General features: G+C 39.8%; 2 protein-coding genes across 2 annotated transcripts in view; both read left to right on the top strand.

Moving 5' to 3' along the window:
- Nucleotides 1–21245, top strand: part of LOC137291298 (low-density lipoprotein receptor-related protein 4-like) — a 106814-nt gene that overhangs the window by 69180 nt on the left and 16389 nt on the right. The window lies entirely within an intron of this gene.
- On the top strand, nucleotides 12507–19036 carry LOC137291078 (uncharacterized). The gene is made up of 6 exons (XM_067822364.1): nucleotides 12507–12642; nucleotides 13065–13283; nucleotides 13949–14140; nucleotides 14645–14806; nucleotides 15645–15765; nucleotides 17531–19036. Exons 1-6 carry the CDS (start codon nucleotides 12507–12509, stop codon nucleotides 18066–18068), a joined length of 1368 nt encoding a protein of 455 aa, XP_067678465.1. The 3' UTR covers nucleotides 18069–19036.

The following is a 21245-nucleotide window of genomic DNA, read 5'->3' as shown; positions in this document are numbered from 1 at the left end:
TCACTTGGAAACATAATATGTTACACGGCTGGGTTTTTGCCGTCTAAAACAAATTGTTGACTATCAGGTTTGAAACAATATACACTCTAATAAGTGATTTCTGTCAGGAACAATGAAAATATTTAAGGTTCATTAACTAGCTGGGGGCACAGGAAGACTTTAATTTTGAAAAATGCATTGTGTCTAAGGGAAAAATGAAACTTTAAAGCTGTTTTGCCACACTTTCTGGTTGGCCATTGTTTGAAGAAGGTATTGTTGCTTTAATAGCTCAAAAATGACCCATTTTAATGTTACAGCTACACTTAAAACATGAAAAGACTTTGAGATTGTTTATTGCAGCCTGGGTGAAGGGGAGTTCTTCAGGCGTGACCCCCCCAAAGGGGGTCAGGGGGGTAAATATTTGGAAACGTGAGTTTTTCGTCTTTTCACAGGTCTTTTGAAAATACGCACTCTACTAATTGCTTTCCTTCAGGAACAATGAAAACATTTAAGGTTCATTAATTAGTTGGAGGCACAGGAAGACTTTAACTTTGAAAAATGCATTGTGTCTATGGGAAAAATAAAACTTCAAAGCTGTTTTTCCACTCTTTCTAGTTGGCAGTTGTTGTAAAAGGTTTTCTTGCTTTAATAGTTAATAATGATCCAAATTGATTTATGTTGCAGTTAAATATAAAGTCTGTTAAGTCTGTTACACTCTGTTAAGGGAAATAATGTAAAACAATTTCTTAAAGTTCCATTTAAAATATTCATCTGAGGACCAGCAACTAAACATGATCTAACATGAGTTGTATGGAAGTACTGTGAGAGTTGTCTCCCCTTACAGCAATAAACATGGCTTCCTGATAGCAGACGACATTTTCCTCAACCTATGTATTCTGTTTTTTTGTTAATGTGGTGAATAATTCTTGATTCTTTCAGTAATTGAAGCAACAAAATACGCATGAAGAATGACATGCAATAATTCTGTAAGTCAGCAGAACAGAAACATATATATCTATTGCATGAACTTTGTTGATAGTCAGAGGTTCCATTAAATTAACTTGAGCTCAAGAGCTGCAACATAAACTCCTCTGTGAAATTCATATGCCTTTACAATGACATATAACACCCAAAACCGGTGACTATTAAAAAATCTAATCAAATAGGTCTGTTGACTACACATTTTCAAAGCTAAATCTTGCCAAACTTTTCTGCTAGATACTATTTTCCTCACGACAACGTTTATTAACATAAAATCTTCAAAAGAGCTGCAACTACTTTATGGTTACTTTACAAAAAAAAAATCACCAAAAATATTTTCCATTTTCATTAGTTCTATCCGGATGTCAAGTGAAAACACATTGAAAACATCAAGTGAAGTACACTGGGGTACTGAGACACTGACATGCATAATTCATTACAAGCACAAAGAAGAAACCTTTGTGAGACAACTGACTGATATAATCTCGAGAAAGGTAACAGATACAGTACTGTTTAGACAGTCACATACTGATCCAACTGTCCGACTAGATGATATTTGCGCTCTCATACCAAAGACTTTCAATGCAAAAAACATGGATACCAGAGATGGTGTTATCAAAACTTCACGAACATCAGCCGTCTTAAAAGAGGATCTAACACTTTGAGCCTCTACAGCAAGTCAAATGAACCCCAACCAAAGAGAAGACGATCAGACTCATTTACGGGTGTCTTATTTCCAGAGGACAAATGCGTCTTTTATAGAAAATCTAAGCTGAAGTTCAAAAACGGTATCGAACCTCTTGTGAAGTGTGTAACCGAAACTGCTGCCAAATGCATAATGGAAGCTGCTGAAAGAAAACAAGATGACTCTCTTCTTTGTGATATCTTGGGATCAGGTCTTGTTGCCAAAGAGGCACGCTATCACAATGTATGCAGACGCAATTACACACGAGCAGAAGCTGTTGATAGCTGTTGAAGGCACAAGAAAATCATCCAAAATGACTATAACCATATACTGGATGCTCATGAAAAAGCATTCAGCTATCTATGCTCCTATATTGAAGAAAACATAATTCAGAATGGTAAAATTGAACGAATCTCCAAGCTGAAAGAAAAATACCTGAACTATATTCTTACCCACAGTCCTCAGGTGCATGTTGAAGGGTACAAAACATACAAGTTCAAGGATAAAATTCAAAAACATTTTGTAAGTAAAGTAAGCTTTTGTCAACCTAGTCACCACAGTGATCTTCTCTATTCCAAGAGTGTTCTTAAAGGAAACACTGTCGAAGTTGCTTTTGAGTCAGCTGAATCTGATGAAGAAAGAGTTGTTGAGTCCGCACTAATTTTGAGACGACTGATCTTAGCTCACAAGAGTTGTACTGCCCCTCCATGGCCACCATCAGCCAAAACAAAGCGTCTTGTTAGCTCCTTAAGCCAGGATCTGTGCTTTGGTTCAACCCATGGGAAGTGGACATTACCAAAGCATTTGCTTCTTGCAATGACAATCAGACACTGGACTGGCAGTGCAGACATTTTGACACTTCTTAATCGGTTTGGACATTGTCAGTCTTATTCACAAAATCTTGAACTGGAAACATACATTTGCAACAAGATTACAGCTAGCAACTCTATTCTCCCACTCAGAAATTATCCTGCATACTATCGATGGGCAATGACTAGACATACCAGAGCAAGCTATGTGGAAACAACCTTGGATATGGTGGATATGATCTCACCTGAGCAACATTGCAAAAGCAGAAGTCTGATGAAGATGTACAATTCGTAGTCAAGGCTTTTGAATCCTTCATCAATCCATTTCATACTGAGAACAAAGATGAGTTGTATTGCTTACCATATGGGATTCCAGCTCCTGAGCCTGTAACACAAGATTTAATGATGGGTGACCATCTCGGACAGGAAGCCATGGATGAGTTTGTGAAAGAGAGACGTGTTGAGAAAAAGAAGAGTTTTCATGCAGCAATTCATCGACTGAAATTGAAAACATTTTCATCAATATCAGAAACAAAGAACATTAAGAGTTCTCATAACAAACTCATCCAAGTGAAAGCTGAGAGAAATGTATTTGCTCAGTTGGTTCTCTTGAGTGAGCCACGTGACATTGATCTTAAAAAACAATGTCATTCCCATTATCACCCGTTCCATGGGCCTTAGCAACAGGCGATGCCTATCCAGTGAAACCCGACAAAGCCAAACTTCTGCACTTCTGGAGACTGATGCAAAGAAGCATGATAGTATCGCTGATGATGTTGTGCATATAGTAGATGGTAATGCCCTACTCCAGTCTCTAACTGGCATCCCTGATACGTTTGCGAAGCTAGCTGAGAGGGTTTTTGCGATGCTTCCACAATCAGCAAGAGTGGAATTTGTTACTGATTCATACCATGAAGACTCTATCAAAGGATTGGAGAGAGACAGAAGAGGAACAGCTGTAGACTTTTTGGTTCAGGGTCCAAAAACTAAAACCCCATCTGACGGGAAATCATTCATGTCCAATTCAAAGAACAAAAGCAGTTGATATAACTGATCTTGGAAGAATGGTGTACTGGCAAATACGCAATTCGACTTCAGGGAAAGAAAGTCTTCTTTGTGAAGGGTAAAGAATGTTTTTCGTTGACCGCCACAGATGGTGAATCAGTATCTGTCACTCCAGAGAATGCTTTGTGTTCATCACAAGAAGAAGCAGACACAAGAATCATTCTTCATACTAAAAGTGCTTTATGGTTCAACTTCTTTATTATACAAGGTCACAACGTTTCGAGACTGATTCTAGTGTCTTCTTCAGGTGAAGTGAGGGTAAAACTATACAATCCTCGAAACGTTGTGACCTTGCATAATAAAGAAGTTGAAACATAAAGCACTTTTAGTTTGATTCCTCCAACTTCTAAATGCCTTTGAAACAACCTAAAATCATTCTTCATGCTTTGCATGTTGATACCCAACATCCTTCTCCTGTGTTGTGATACGATCACCTGATACAGATGTGTTGATCCTGCTTCTTAAGTTCGTTCAAAATGTGAAAGCGTCTGTTCTGTTTGACACAGGCACTGGTGACAAACGAAGACTTCTGGATGTACAAAGTATCATTGATCTGAAAGGGTCCAGACTCTGCAATGTCCTGCCAGCCCTGCATGCATTTACAGGATGTGATACCACCAGTGCCTTGTCAGACGTGGCAAGGTTCTCACGATTAGACTTCTTGAATCTCACCCTGAATATGTGAATGCTTTTTCAACGATGGGTGCTTCTGGCAAATTTAGATACTGGCATGTTGAAGTCTTTAGAATCATTTGTCTGCCATATGTATGGTCAAGTCACAAACAATGTAAATGAACCTCCCTACCAAATGTTCATGAAGAAGTTCAAACCCAAAGGAGGACAGACTAGGACAAGCTATGACGGTGTAGACATGAGTCTCCTTCCACCTTGCAGAGACTCCCTATATATGCACCTACACGGTGCGAATCACCAGACCTTGATCTGGGTCAATACAGACAAGAATCACCCCAGTGGTGCTCATCCCGTGGGCAATGGGTGTTTGAAAGAGGGAGTAAATGGTATCAAATGTCAATGGACTAAAGGCAACATCATTTCCACAAGAGCTTACTGACGTAATATTCAGAGAGAACTTAGATTTTTATTTTCCCATAGACACAATGCATGTTTCAAAGTTAAAGTCTTCATGTGCCTCCAACTATACATATGGAAATTAATTAAGCAACACCAAATTCAAAGACACATAAAAACTTAACAAAGTTTAACGAAGTAATTTTGATGATTGATTATTCAATTTTGATGTATTGACATACAGCATGAGCTTTTCATGGGTTGATATGACGCGCGTGAAGCTTGCACAGCGCACGTGCATTGCTTTAACCTCAACTTTCGAAAAATGCACTTTTTCCCTGGGGTGTTTACAAGCGCAGGTTGTCGATTGCATTCGGTTTTTCATTCATTTCAATGTCATGGCACGTAGGAAATTATCAGAGGCCACTCGTTGGCAAATAATCGGCATGAGGAATGCTGGTATGTCTCTAAGACAAATCGGGACTCAAATCGGACGACATCATTCCATAATTTCAAAACTTTTGAAAAAATACCGGGCCACTAATGAAGTTAAAGACCTGCCTAGACCAGGAAGACCCAGGAAGACCACAGTCCGGGAGGACAGAGCTTTACTGAGACTTGTACGGCGCAGGTCCTTCGACTCGAGCTCTCGGTTGAGACAGGAGTGGCTTCCAGGGAGACCCATCTCGAACAGGACTGTTCGGAATCGTCTGAAAGCTGCAGGATACCGGGCAAGGAGGCCAATCAAGCGACCCAGACTGTCTCCAGCCCATAAGGCAGCCCGACTGGCCTGGTGTAATGACCGTTTGCACTGGAACATTGCCTCTTGGAGGAAGGTCCATTTCTCAGATGAGAGCCGGTTCTTGCTGCACATGGTGGACGGTCGTACTCGGGTCTGGAGGCAGAGGAACACAGCAATGGCTCCACGGAACATCCAGGAAACTGTGGCCTTTGGGGGAGGTTCCGTTATGGTATGGGGGTGCATTTCCATGAACTGCAAGTTGGATATCATTACCATCCGTGGCAACCTTAACGGTGTTCGTTACCAACAGGAGGTTCTTGACAGGGCTGTGGTACCTCATTTTGAGAACCATCCTCTGGCAACGAGACCCATATTTATGGACGACAATGCTAGACCTCACAGGGCGCATGCTGTAAATGATTTTTTGCGGCAAAATGCAATTGACAGAATTCCATGGCCTGCCATGAGCCCTGACCTCAACCCCATTGAACATTTGTGGGACTTTATTGGCCGTCGTGTGAGGCAGAGAGACCCACCAGTCCATAATCTCAACGAATTGACGGCTGCCCTGCATGAGGAGTGGAACAGGATCCCCCAGAATCAGATCCGGAGACTCATCCAAGGAATGAGGAGGCGTCTGGAATCGGTGGTGCGTGCGCAGGGAGGACACACTAGATATTGATGAAAGTCGGTGTGCAGACTCTCAGATGACTGTTCTTTCTTTCCATGTGACATTTGTGTTAATACACCTGACAACAACGTCTGTGGATGAATAGTAAATTGTGTCCATTTTTTCATGAATTTAAGACAGTTTTAAGAATTTGGATTTCGTTGCAATAAAGCAAAGTCTTGATACTTTTTCCCTTTAAGTTGTTTGTCAGAGATCGTCTGTTGAATAAAAAAGTGTCAAACTATATCAACCCGGCATATTTTGATTGTCAGAACACTTCAAAGTTGCTCCAATAGAAAAAATTGGGGTGTTGCTTGATTAATTTCCAGGTGTATAATTAATGAACCTTAAATATTTTCATTGTTCCTGATGGAAAGCAATTAGTAGAGTGCATATTTTCAAAAGACCTCTGTAGTTTCAAGGACTCTTACCTTCTATCCAAAGATCCTATGAGCAATGGTGACGCTTGTTAATAGTACATGTATAGTGTAAGGCAGAGCTTCAGGTAACACCAGCAATGGCAACAGTAGTTAACCTTGACTGTTAAAATATGACTGAACAGTGTCGTTTAGTTACAGTGAAAAGATCTGTACAACAGTGTTAAAAATAGTCTGTAATCTCATGGTTTTCTGCATCGGCGCTACTGGAACACGCATGGTACATATAATTACTACCCCTTTTCTTCTTCTCACGCTCTCGACATATCAGGTGCCGCATGCCTGTTGTCCGATTTCACAGTCCTGTGTTAATTATGTCAAGGTTCAAGGTACATAACTTATTTTCAGATTGTGCAACGTTTTGTTAACGACACGTATTGTTGTTGTATGTCAGCTGATGATTTGTTCATGACTTTAGAGGTAGCTAATTACAGTACCAGTATAAATGGAAAGTGACCTATTGCTTCGGAGGCACTTTTACTGAAGTCCTGTAAACTGAGTGATGTCCATCGTGATTATGGTCAAAACTTCGTCAGATCGCTTGATACCTTCGCTACCCTCCCGGTGTAGAAAGTACCACTATAAAGAACTTGTCGGGTCCCTTCCGGGGCAATATTGTTCTGGTTGTTTCTGAAGGTTACCGTTCCTAAAAGAAAGGGTGCATACCCTCGTTACCACCCCGATGTGGAAGGAGCTTGTTGGTTCACTTCCAGGACTATACGCACTCCGGCGCACTGATAACTTAGCATAACGTCACTGCTACAGGCTAATTTGCAGATCACTTGACCAGACTTTTCTCTTGTTTGAAGATAAACGAAAACATTTGTTAATAAGAAGAGACTGGTCCATCTTCATCTAATCATTTTACATTGTTACATAAATATCCGTCTATATCAACACCATACTCAAATGCCAAGTACCCCATGATTCAAAACAACATAGTTATCCACAGATGCTTTTACCTTCAAGCCATATCGAATCTCAGTCTCAGAGCGTGTACAATTTTATAAAAGAAACTCGACAGCAATGAACATGCTCAGTCCCAGCCGACTGTCATGCAAAGTTAGTCTGTCCGCCTGCTTCATGAGAATGTTGGAAATCAATATACAGATCTAGCGTGTTCCCCTTCAGCTTCTCCTTCCTCATCTGATGTATGTCCAGTTTCTGTGTCCATGAAAGATGAAATATGTCCATGAAAGATGAAGTCCGCAATATAAAGCAAACATTAATGATACCTTTAGAAAATTTTGCCGGGAGTCATAGAGGAGTCCGGGTTTTGGAGAAAACCGCATTGCACAGAGTCCGGATTTGACGGATTCCACTGTATTCACTTCCGCTGTATCAAGGCAATGCGACCACTTTATCACTGTAAAACCTCTTACGAAAGGCACAGAGGCATACGATTTTGAATGATCTTGTTAAATGGATGATTTTGATATGGTGAAATGGGATATAACGGAGAAAACGCCACCCCAATTTTCATATCGTCACATTTCCAGCGTCAAAAACACGAGGCATTGAAAGTCTTGCGATCGGTTACATCGTATCGATGAATCAATACAAACTCAGTTTATTTATCACCCCCAATGGTGTTGTTCTTCCAACGACATGTCCTAACTATTTTCGCATACAAATCTAACAAATGGGTCTTGAACTGCCCCTAGTCTAACGTGATACAATCGTACATACCGTTACATCTCTAGCAAACAGGCATCATTTGACAATGATAGAACGCTGATTTAAAATGTATTATACACCCTTTATTAATAATTGGAGACATAGCATACAAATGGTAACAGCTTGTTATGAATTTCACGTTTTGATCAACACTTCCCCATGTATCTGAAGTCAAGGGAACATCGCATCGAGGAAATAATGCAAACTCTTTTTATCAACCCTCATGTTTTTTTCTCAAAGATAAGTCCTAACTATACTGCCCATCAAAAGTTTAGACTCAGAAGTGTAAATGTAGCCACTTCAGTCAACTGTTCTCAACTAAATATTCCACACTGTTTAAAGGTTCTGTTTACACGTGACCTGATGTATTGTAATACAAATTCGAAACGTTGAAAAGATTATTGTCATGAATTCAGTAAATGATGAAGGTCAAATGAAATGAAAATGAACATTGCTGAATTCTTAACAAAACTCGACACCAAAACGCAACTCTGCACATGCACAATATTTACACATGCTTCTCGTCAATTTGAGGCATGATACTTCTGCAATACATCTGCATACATTTTGCAATTGGTACCTCAACGTTAATGCAGAAATACAAGAAGGGCGTGTGTGTGTCATCATACACTCTTCAAAAAAGAAACGCAAAATTCAAAAATGATACTTACAATTTTGTACACATATGTCAACTCAAACGTTTTTAGAGATGGTGTTACACGGTGCTGTCATGGAACCTGGTAAACTGGAGGCGCATATGGTTTAGCGATGAATCTCCTCAAGTGACGTGATGGAGACCTACAGACGACGTCATGCTCCTAACTGCATCAGACAGGTGGACAGATTAATCGGTGAGGAGAGTGTTATGGTGTGGGGTAAGATCTCATACACCCCAGGCAATCTGACGACCAATCGATACATCGTCCAGATTCTCCGTCCGCGCGCCCTTCACCTTGTTGACCGTCAACGGCAGCTCTTCCAACAGCACTTGCCAGTCACAACATCAATACCCTCTCCTTACCCTCCAGATCCCCGGATCTAAACCCAGTCAAACACCTTTGGGATCAGATCGATAGACGGGTACGTCGTAATCCACCACAGACTCGCCAACAGTTGTTCCACATGCTGCTGGAGGAATGGACAAGGATTCCAAAAGAAAACATCAAACGACTGATTCAATCTGTACCCAGGAGGTGTCGGGCAGTGGTAGCAGCTGGAGGTGGTCATAGAAGGTACTGACTTCAACACCACCTGGTGGACACCTGTAATGACTGTGATGACCGTTATTCTCATGAAATATGGACAAGATAGCAATGCATTGCTCCACAAACTTTCATTCATGTATCTTCTTTCCGCTGATCTACACGTCCTTGAATAACACAAAATTTTCATTGATATTTGGGGTTTGCGTTTCTTTTTTTTTTGAAGAGTGCAGTTTGAAATAATATTCTGTGTTGTGCGTTCATCAGTCAGTGCTATGAGTCGTAACATGTCTGTATTTATTGATTCAATTCTTACCAAAACATATTAAAATCTTCTTGCTTTGGTAAGAACAACATCTCTTTTAACCACAAACCGTCTACTCTCCAGCTATAGGTTTAGATCCTGACTACCATTTAGTTTAAGAAAAGCATTGCTACAGAAACAAATGTATATAATTTGTTTTAAAACACATTCTGTCAAGATGAAAAAATCGGATTTGGTACCAAAATCATTGTATGTACTATTATGCAAACATATCAAATAAAATTACAACATTGTGCAAAACCTTTTTTGAATATATTCTTATTCTCTCATCAGGCAAAAAAGTTCATATCACAGTCCATAAATTAGTACATTAGTACCTTATTCTGTTTGTGACACGTATGTGACCCTCTTTTTACGCAATCCACAGATAAAAATGGTTTACTCGCTGTGAGGACACAACAAACAGAAATTCCCTCATGGTACGTTTGATTGTGTTTGTTGTAAAAGGCTCCACTCAGCAATATTCAAGCTATATGGTAGCGATCTGTAATTTTCGATTCTGGACCAGACAATCTATTGGTCAACAGCATGAGCATCGGTTTACATAATTGGGATACGATAACGTGTGTGAACCAAGTCAGTGGGTCTGACCACCCGATCCCGTCTGTCACCTTCTACGGCATGCATGGTTTGCTGAAGACCAATTCTAACCCAGTGTCCCCAAATGTCTGTGTATAATATTATGTCTGAAAAATGTCAGTGCAACGTAAAACTCAACTCAACTCAACACAACGTGTCCTCCTAAGAAGCATATATATGGCCTCAACAAATTTTCGGGTTAGGTTTTGGGCGTTGGTGGATAGGTTTCACGGCATCTTTTGTACAGATGTTCACACACTTCAGAAAAAGCCAGACCGAACTTTCATCAGAAAAGAAAACATTATCCCAGTCTTAATTGTCGTGAGCCCTACGCCAGTTTAAACGTCTTCCTTTGTGTATCTTTCATCTATGTTGAGTCAATCCCGCGCTTTGTCACCAAATAAAGTCTTTGTAATTCTTGTCTATGGGTATCACTACATACAAGAGGACTTCCTCTATTAATTGTATCATATCTGGTATTCTCAACACTTCAGTTTTCCCCAACACACAGTCTGTAGATTCGTGGCCTCCCTGTCCCTGTCTTTTTGCTCAATCCCAACTCTTGACAGAATATACTTCAAACTTCTGTACACTGTAGACTAAGGAATGCCATGCTTACCAGATACCTCTTTTGCATTAGTCACAGCCTTTGCAAAATCATCTAGATCTAGCTTTCTTTTCATCTTCAGCCCTCAAATTTGACATGTGAACAAACGAAGGGCACCTGTTGCACTTGATGTAGTAAGGTTAAGCCTTACAGAGTTGCCTCCCATATTGAGTATTTCACTGCACAATGTAACGCCTATCTGAAAATTCTATTATCAGTATTATAAAAGAATTTTGTCAATACGTTCTGGTAAAACTATTTCTAAAAAGCTTAAGTAGAGTTTTTTCAGCGGAAACTAAAGAAAACACTTTTCATGGGTCTGTTCATAACAGCGACTACATGTAAGTGATCTGAAGTAACCACAGAGATAGCACTTGACAGATTGAAGTGCTACACTGTAGGGACTATTTAACATCGTCAACAATACCAGTGCATTGTTTGACTCACCACTTGCACGAGCTGTTTCCGTGTTATGGGTCGTGTGGTACACCAAAGATCCCTCCCCCATCCCCCTTCTCCTTACCCCAATCCCGACCTTTGTGCCACCCTCTCAGTGATTCAACACAGGATCCGACCTCTTTAAATCGACATATACTTCTGTCTGTTAAATGGGGACACTTACAAGGATGCTAGCACAATGGTCGGCATAATATTAATCTGTGTCACAGGAATATTGTCTTGTATTACTGCAGGTGAGCGTTTCAGTGTCTTTGTACGATTTGTGAACAGAGGTACATGTATATTCTGTGTATTCCACTTTCATACCCCAAAAGTAAATGTTTATGTGTTAGAATGCAGGAATAATGCAGTGACACGAGCTGCCAAAGGTTTATCCATAATGCGAAACCTAACCAATTTCATATATACTATTTATCTTACTCTTTAATTTCACTGGTCAGTGATGCTTTAACAAGTTTATGTGTCACCCGTCACAGGCGGGTGACAGCTGAAGAAAATATCACCCGCTGCCACGGTAACCGCCAAACTCTCCGCCGAGAAGCTGTATCGCTAACAATCATATGATGTCATAATATGACGCATGCAGTGCCCAGAGCTCCAAAACCGTTCGACTAGCTGTTTTGTGTTCACTATGTCGTCACTTATTTCACCGACTTTCGCTGCTTTATTGAAACTACTTTATACATTGAAATGTTTGCGCACTCAAATTAAACATATAATCATTTGGCGTCTACCTCTCAAATTTTATTTTTAAAATCAGTGGAATATATTCCGATAACCTCAAGACATCAACGAAATTGGTTAGTAATGTTTATGCTGAGTGTGAAAAAATGCAGTGTATCAAATAGTTAATATAATTTCTGTGTTGTTTTTATTGCAAAATCTAGTAAATTTGAGAATTGTAGCACATTTCCGTTTGTTGATTTTTGTTTCACACAAAACTATTTCACATACAGATTTGAAGCATATTTCTGGTGTCCCTAAACGTTATAGCGTGGAATATTCCAAAACGCAACGTAAAACTAAATTCACTCATTATAAGAATATTACTAATCCCGATCATCCCCTAGTTTGAGTCTATTTGGAGTAAAATACATTAATTGAAATTAATTGAGGTTATCAGGTATTGCACGTCCAGCATCCGCCATTGACATATTCTGTATCCCTTGCCTGATAGCTCAGGAAAGGATGCTGAGACAGGACTGATGATGATCACTGGGTTGTCTAGTCTAGACTCGATTATATACAGACCGTCGCCATATGAATGTTGCTGCTTGTGGCGTTAATCAACCGACCAACCAACGTATTCGATGTACTGTCCAAATTCAATTCCACTCATTCCATAAAGAAAGGGTACTCAAGACAACGACCAGACCAAAATCTGGAACAGTTCACAGTTCAGCAGCCTGGTTGGTTTTAATTTGTTACAAAGTAATGATTCAGCTCTTCGTGGTCTTCAGAATGCCAACGAAATCCTCGATTCGCTGTGTCGTGTAGTCATCACTGGAAGAATTACACTGGCCACGGGTGACTTCTGTTTGCGTGAGAGTTTCTAGGACTGCACTCCTCTCCCACAACGAAACGCGTGTGACACATCTGGTCTCACTTTTTGGCGAGTGAATTACTCGGCTATTAACCTTCTTGGGCCTCACGGGAAGCTTGGGTTATCCGGGGTACTACTGCCAACCATATTTTATGCGCTTCGAGCATGCCGGTACGCTTAGAGCATGCACGTGCGAGGTCGCTGTATAAGTAATCCTATTATAAATGTACATATCATGTTGCGCATAAAATTCAACCGTGATTCACATTTTACAGTCGCCCCTGACAGTAACCAACCAACGACACAGTCCCGCGGTCCGGTGAATCCATCTCTCACTGAAGGAGGTTCGTCGAGTTCATCCTCTGCCGTAGACGGTGTCACGTCTGCCGCCTCTTTAACGCCATCCATCCGGGATACGGACTCAGCACGGAGCGTGGAGTTACAACACCCTGCCTGGATAGTCTGGGTGGACGTCAATGTGCCACCGAATTACGGTACTGTTAAAAGTATACCATCCAAGTGAGAAATTTCTTCGCCATTTTCTGTGGGACTAATTGTAAGCTGCTTTTAACATAATATTGTTATAACAGTTACGTTGAACTAATTAAAGTTCGTTAAAACAGCAGATGAAATACACAAAAAACATAGTTCCTAGTATCCGTCAGTTTGTTACAAGCGTGTTGGTTACAAACGTAAACTCTCCACAAAAAGAAACGCATCACTCGATTTTGGGATATTGGACTCGTGTAACTGCGGCAAAAACAATAAAAATATATTATGCTTCCCCCCCCCCCCCCCCCCAAAGTCTCCTTTGAGTAAACATCTTCAGCGCCATAACACCATAACAGAGCTGCTTTAACCTTTGTCCTTGTTTTAGAAGCGTTTGCAAAGTGATATTTTCCTGAACGTCACCAAGAAAACATGCAAAGAAAAATACACGTGCAGGTCAGGGGAAAAGGATGCTGTATCGATAACTATAATCAGGAAAAGATGTTGGTTGATGTTTTGAAGAGTGTAGTTTACTGTATTTGAGCGTGAAACTTATGTGTACAGAGTGTTTGAACCCAAAGGTCTTTGTAATGAACGTTCCTGTTGGTAATGCCATTTCATCATGATATCTTTAGTACTATCTCCCTCTTTCCTATTTCCATGGTTATAGGAACGCAGGAAATAGTCATGACAACCACAAACAATGACACAGTCATGCCGTGTAATGCTATGAACACTTGGGTAACGTCTACAACGCTGAGAATCACCTGCAGGAACGTCGTCAACGCCACCACCATCATACTCGTCGGAACAGACTCGATGGCGTCCAAACTGGGCTTAATTGAAATGTACGTGTACGAAGGTGAGGCCATAGGATTTATCATTCTTTAAAATTATATATTTTTTCAAAGGGTGTTTGAGGAAATAAATAGAGTGCATGCTTACTTAAAACTTACAAGTTACTATTTACTTAAAACCGTCCAGGTGGAGTAGCCTAGAGGTTTGAAAACTTTGTTCGTCACGCAGAAGATCTAGGTTCGATTTGCCGAATGGGTACAATGTGGGAACCCACTTCTGTTGTCCCATTTCGTGCTTGCTGGTATATTGCTAGAAGCGGCGTAAAACTAAACTCACTCACTCAGAGATCTGTTCATTGCGACTGTTTAAAGCACTTAAAGCACTGTTTAAAACCTGCAAGAATAATTTATTTAATCTGAACGTCATATGTATCTACCTTTAGTTAGATCAAACTTCAAAGTCAAACTTGATTTATTATGCTGCCTTGCCTCATTTCATTTGTAATTCTTTTGCAATTTTCTGTTTATTGAAGTCTGAGATTTTAATGATGATATCACTTTCACAAAAGACTGTCAACCTGGCCGCTATGGACAAGAATGTGGGACCCTCTGCAGCCAAAATTGCACCGAGGGCCTTTGTGACGACGTGAACAGCACATGCACATGTGTTCTGGGATGGAAGGGAGATAACTGCGATGGAGATACGTTCAACAGAAGCAACAAGACCCACTGTAGATAAAGAATGGCTTCAGTTCGTCTCTTTGTCGATATTACACGTATTCGTTACCATAAAATGTTCATATATGATAACCAATCACAAGACATAAGACTGTCCTTATTTTGTTCTGTGTTTTCCTGTAATTTCATTCAATCTGACGTGAATTGATGTAAAGGTTTCCCGGCTCAGTTTTTCTGACTGTGAAAAAAATGTATGCCATTATCCTTATTCTTGCAAACTTATGAAAACCTCAGTTCAGCTTTAACTTTCCTCATCTTTATTTACTAAGAAAATATTTTCTAAGCAAAGCTGCTTGGTCCAATTCATAATTATATTTTAAGATTAAAGCCGAGTGATCTTTATTTTATTTTATTTTTTTTTCATATTTTTCTCCACCAGCTCACGTGGTGTTGCGGTTGGCGATTAGAAACACCTAAAACAGACAATATGATTCCTTAGGCAGGATAAAAAAAATAAATGTTTCCTCGGGCACATATTTTTTAAAAGTGACGAGAGCGGTGGGACTTTTTTTAATAATGAACTCACGTGTTAATTATTTTAGATTCAGTCACACTCGTTCTTACAGACACTCATTCTTTTAGTAAACAAATGGATGATCAGGACGCGGCGAAGTCAAAATCATCGCGCACAAATACAAGTGGAGCGCCATGCCCGAGAAACATTTTACTTTTATATTTAGCCTTAAAAATGTTTCACAAACCCATGATCGTTGGTTTCACCCAAGTGATAAGTTTCTAATGCCAAACGCTCCAGCTAGGCTTTCCTTTAAGCTTAAGCAGTCAATCCATGGCATCATTACCAAAATGACAACATTTTTTTTCTGTCGCCAGTCCCTGTGGACACATCTGGGCCTGGGATCAATCCTGTGTTTGCTGGTGTTGTTGGGACGGAAATAGCCGCTGTGATAGTACTGCTTGTTGTAATGGCTGTGCTCCTCGTCCGGAGACATCGGTCAGTATAAACATATCGTAGTGAGACTTTTATTATCGTCTCATTGCTATCTCTCATTGTTATCTTTCATTATTATCTCTCATTGTTTTCTCTCTTTATAATCTCTAATTGTTATCTGTCATTATTATCTCTCATTGTTATCTCTCATTATTATCGTCTTATTATCGTACATGTTATGTTACAGTTCATAAAGATTTACAAAGTTATAAAAATAAACAACCAGTCGCCAAGCGATTTACGAGAGACTAAACACTAAAATACAAATTTAAAGCATTATATGACAATGTCATAAACGTATCTAAATAGATAAACGGCAGAGATAAGACATTAAAATATGCATATTATAACATGAGTAAGAATGACAGTTTCAGTATGTAAAATACTCCTTCGTTTAAAACGTATATCATGACAGGTTCTGGGTGTGTGAAAGACTAAATGTCGTACGTCAAACTATGTTATCTGTTGTTTAACGCCACACGCAATGCAAATGTCTTCCATCTTTCTGGAAGTCGGTCTGTAAATGATCGTGTGTGGGAGAGACAACTATATATATGTATATATATGTGTGTGTGTGTATATATGTATATGTATATATATGTGTGTGCGTGTGTCTATATATATGTGTGTGTATATGTATGTATATATATATGTGTGTGTATGTGTGTGTGTATATATATATATATATATATATATATATATATATATATATATATATATATATATATATATATATATATATATATATATATATATATATATATATATATATGTGTGTGGGTGTGTGGGTGTGTGGTTAATAGGCAAAGCATACGAAACCAAGTAATCGGTTTTGCCAGATGTACGAACCATACTCGTCACACACTAATCTGCACACGGACACACCAAACTGGTTGTACGAATGAACTTGACATTGGACGGAATGTGTCTGTCAAAGGGCGGATCGCTTCGAAATTTTAGAGATGACGTATACAATTATGAGTATAAACAGAGTAATAAAATTGTTGCCATGATGTCGTATTTCTTTGTGTCAGTAAATGTATCCCAAAAAATCAAATGTTTCGGTATTTCACTTGCTTAAAAAAACAACTCAAAAAGCGTACGTCTGTGTGCATGCATGTACATTCATTGTATCACCGATACGATTAGAGAGAGCTGATCTGCCAGTATGCATCACTTAACATACTTATATTATACTTGCAAAACTTTCTGTCAGTTCTTTAAACTGATGGTATTTGGAAAACATCATATTACTTTTCACAAGAGTCATCATATCAATGCATGGTATGGATTTACGACTTCTATATAATTAAGGACACTCTGTACATACTATCTCTGTTCAAATCCGTTGCATAAACACACCACTTCGTTTCTATGAACTCTGTACATGTCCGTCAAATCATGTCACTTGATGTCCTTGCTCTGTATATCTCAGTCCTTAACTCCATCTCACTTACCTTTCGTACGTACTACCCTATTTACATGTATACTGATCATATTCTGTCATTCACCTTATCAAGGGGTAAGACGTAGCCCATAAACGTCCTGTTGCAAATGAAGTTTTAAATCCATGGCATGCGTTGTTATGTTATCTTCCGAATTCTAAATGAGCATTCAGTGTCCTTATAAATAAACAATACCTTTTAACATACAAGAGTCATCGATTAATCCTTTGGTAGACAGATCACTTAAACGATATGCATTGTAACATTGCAACATTTTGTATATGCAAATATAAAAATCACGTTTCATTTTAATTTTCTTTCAGACAACACTCACAAAGAACACTGCAGCAAGATGCGTATGATGATATCTTTAATGACATTCCTTCGCGTGGGAATGTGCAACACAGTCTAGAGGATCAGTCAAGTGTGGATTATGACGTTATTGATGTCACATCAAATGACCAAGACAAGGAGCCGAACAGACCGTTCGCTGATGGAACTTCAGAATCGATATGTGAAGAAAATCATTGCGAGTCATGTGGGAGTTATATCACACCGATATCACGTGAAGGAGAGACACTTGCTCAAAACGCCGGATGTGGACAGACTCAAAGCGAGTCACTTGGAAGTTATGACATTCTTGACGTCACATCACATGGTCAAGACGGTTTGCTCGACAAACCTACCTCGGCCCTAACAACCACACAGTCCTTGCCTGAAGACGATTCAAAAGGGAGTTATGACATTCTTGACGTCACATCACGTGATCCGGACGAGACGTACGAGAAGCCCTACACGGGTCTTACTATCAACACACAACACCAAAACATTACGAGAACGGGAAGACAGGAATCAGTTTAAAACAAATCTCGCTTTAAAACCAGTCTCATATTCAAACAGTAACACAGAATGAATTCCAAACAATCCTTCAAGTAACACAAAATCGTTTCTCTTAGAACAGGACACGGATCAAATCATATACAGTGAAATAGTGTGCCTACTTTGGGATCATTGTCCCATATGTTCAAGAAAAACAGGAAAGTGATCACGATATCAAGATTTTGTTTGAAACTGGTGAAAAAAACATGTACACATACCCGAATGCCATACCTCCACCACGTCAAGGCAAGTCACGTGGGATTATGTCGTTCTTGATGTTATATCACGTGATCCAAGTTCTCAACGCATCGGTTGCACAGTACACACTAGCGATGATATATCGAAATAAGAGTTCTACCTGGAGTTCGAGTGTTTACTATCTCCATATATCCATGTGTGTAATTTATTTCGATGTTGAGATCATTCGTCCCTTTGAATGACCGTATCTTTGATCTAGTGGACCAGAGAGCGAGAGACTTCCTCCCTCGAGGGTCATTGGGGGTAGTCTACTGATTAAGGCGTTCGCTCGTCACGCTGCAGATCCAGGTTCAAAATCCCACTTTCGTACAATGAGTGAAACGAATTTCTGGTATCCCCCGCCCGGAATAATGCTAAAAGCGACGTACAACTATAGTCACTCACTCGGTCACTTCCGCCCTCGTCAGACCAGAGATGTCAAGATATGATAATAATTGTTCCAAGGATTGGGTGCTAACTCAGCATTCTTTCCGAAGAAGTGGCCTCAGGGTAGCCTAGTGGTTAAAGCGCTGGATTGCCAGGCCGAAGAACCGGGTTTCGATTCTTCTCATAGGTGCAATGCGTTAAGCCCATCTGTGGTTTTCCCCGCCGTGTTATATTGCTAATAGCGGCGTAAAACTAAAGCCACTCACTCATTCCAAAGACAATGAAAACGTTATAGCAGAGGCCACAACACATAAATATGCCTTTTTTAACACACACACACACACACACACACACACACACACACACACACACACACACACACACACACACACACACACACACACACACACACACACACACACACATGAGAGTTTTAATTTTTTATTGTTTTAATTGTGATTGTGTGGATGGATGTTAGAGCCCGCAGCGTCACACTCTGACATGAACTTTATGTTTGCATTGTTAGTTTTAACATGCAGTTCTGAAAGTCACCCCCGGAAACAGTTCGACATTTCTTTGTGCAGCAACACTTTGTGGGACTGGGACTCAATATTGTCAGACTTTAAGTACGTTTCGCTGAATCAGCGACAAGGATGTCAAATTAGCCAATGACTGCCATGGTAATCATCACGTGATGACGACGTGGGTCAACTTTCTCATGTCCGGTTCTAAGTGTCATACATGTACACGCTTGCGGTTTGACGTGTAGTCGCACTTCTTCGTCTTAAAGGTAACACTCCTTGTCTTTCTCGCACAATTTTCTGATTCATATTATACTCTAGTCTATATGCAGATATTTTTTAATACAGCGCTTAAAAGCCTCAACATGTATTATCCATGCTCTATATATAGATATACTACTAGATAGTCTATCGCGCAATGGTATGGTGCACAAGATCACTCTACGAAATCTATATTTGTAAATCTGTTGAACCATAAGACCAGGTTATTGCAAGCAGACGCACATGCACAGCGAGAGGCACACACAAACAAACAGACGTCCTCATTACATCACACACGCATACAATACACACACACCTCACACACGTACAAGCGTGCAGGCACGCGCATAATGTTTTCTCGACAAGACAGCGACAGCAGAGGAGTTTACATGTAAAATGCGGCATGTTGTATGTGTTAACTTGCACACTGAAGGCATCGTACACTTCCTCGCCCCAACACACACACACCCTCTTCAACCCATATCTGTCGCTTAGCCAGTTCATTCGGACCGTACTTGAATGACAAAAATAACTAATGAAAAAACAGTTACTGTTCCTGCCAATGTAGCATGTTTATCTTAAAAGTATTACACAAACGGCAAAGCGTAAATCAGTATAGTTTTACGCCGCACTCAGCAGTATTCCAGCTACATGGCGGCGGTCCCTAATTAATCAAATCTAGTGATCGACAGCATGAGCATCAGTCTTCTCAACTGGGATATGATGACGTTGTAACCCAGATAGCCACCATAGGCAAAGCGTTCAGGAGACACTTCTGGCTTGTTCACACAAAGACCTCATTCTTTTAACAAACCCTGAAGAGATATACAGGTAGATGCCGGCATTGATATTGTTGTAAAACCGCGCTCCACTGAACTGCCATCACTATACACTGCCAACCCAAACAAATTCTCATATAGCAGACGTTGAAGTACCTGACTCTGGGAGCGAGGGTCCGAATCCTAGGTAGCACTTACACTATCACTCAAAACAAAATAGCTACTGACAGAAACATTTACCTTCGAGCCGTATCGACACTGAACGTCAGAGAGTATGAAACCCCCAAACAATAAACATACTCTGGCAAATGCCTAGCATCAAGTTTGGATGCCATGCATGAAGATTAGGACTGGTAATAACTGGTAAATACCGTAATGAGTTTTCAAACGATACGTATTGCAATACCTTTTCAGAAACCGGTATATTTGGTATAGGACGCATATAAGGTATGGTTATCTTTATTGTTTGTTGTTATTGTTTCGGTCATAATATAATTGTATAAACAGGAAAACGGAATCCCTCACTACGCAACCTTGTTTTGAGACTGTTGTTACCAGAACCATAACATATGTTTGGGGGCTTTAATGAAGAAGACAGAATTGACATGCACAGTTAGTGTCGCACTGTCAAAGAATTAAGTCTAAATACAAAAAAGTATCTCGGGCATCCGCGCATCACTTTTATTTAACCATTTTTATTGCCACTTATTTAAAATAATTTTGACTTGGCCGCGTCTCGAACATCCATTTGTCCACTATAAGCATGAGTGTATTAAGAATGAGTGTGACTGTATCTACAATTCATTAACAGGTGCGAAACTTCCTAAACTGTATTTCTGAGCGAAAAAAATAAAAATGTCTTCCTTTCACGTCTTTTTGTTTTTTTCTATCAAACTGTATAAATAGTCCTACCGCTCTAGTTACTTTTGAAAAAAATGTGCCCGAGAAACATTTAATTTTTATGCAGCCTTAGT

This window comes from Haliotis asinina, chromosome 7, assembly GCF_037392515.1.
Source record: "Haliotis asinina isolate JCU_RB_2024 chromosome 7, JCU_Hal_asi_v2, whole genome shotgun sequence".
Classification (NCBI taxonomy): domain Eukaryota; kingdom Metazoa; phylum Mollusca; class Gastropoda; order Lepetellida; family Haliotidae; genus Haliotis; species Haliotis asinina.
This window is presented reverse-complemented; position numbering and strand designations above follow the sequence as displayed.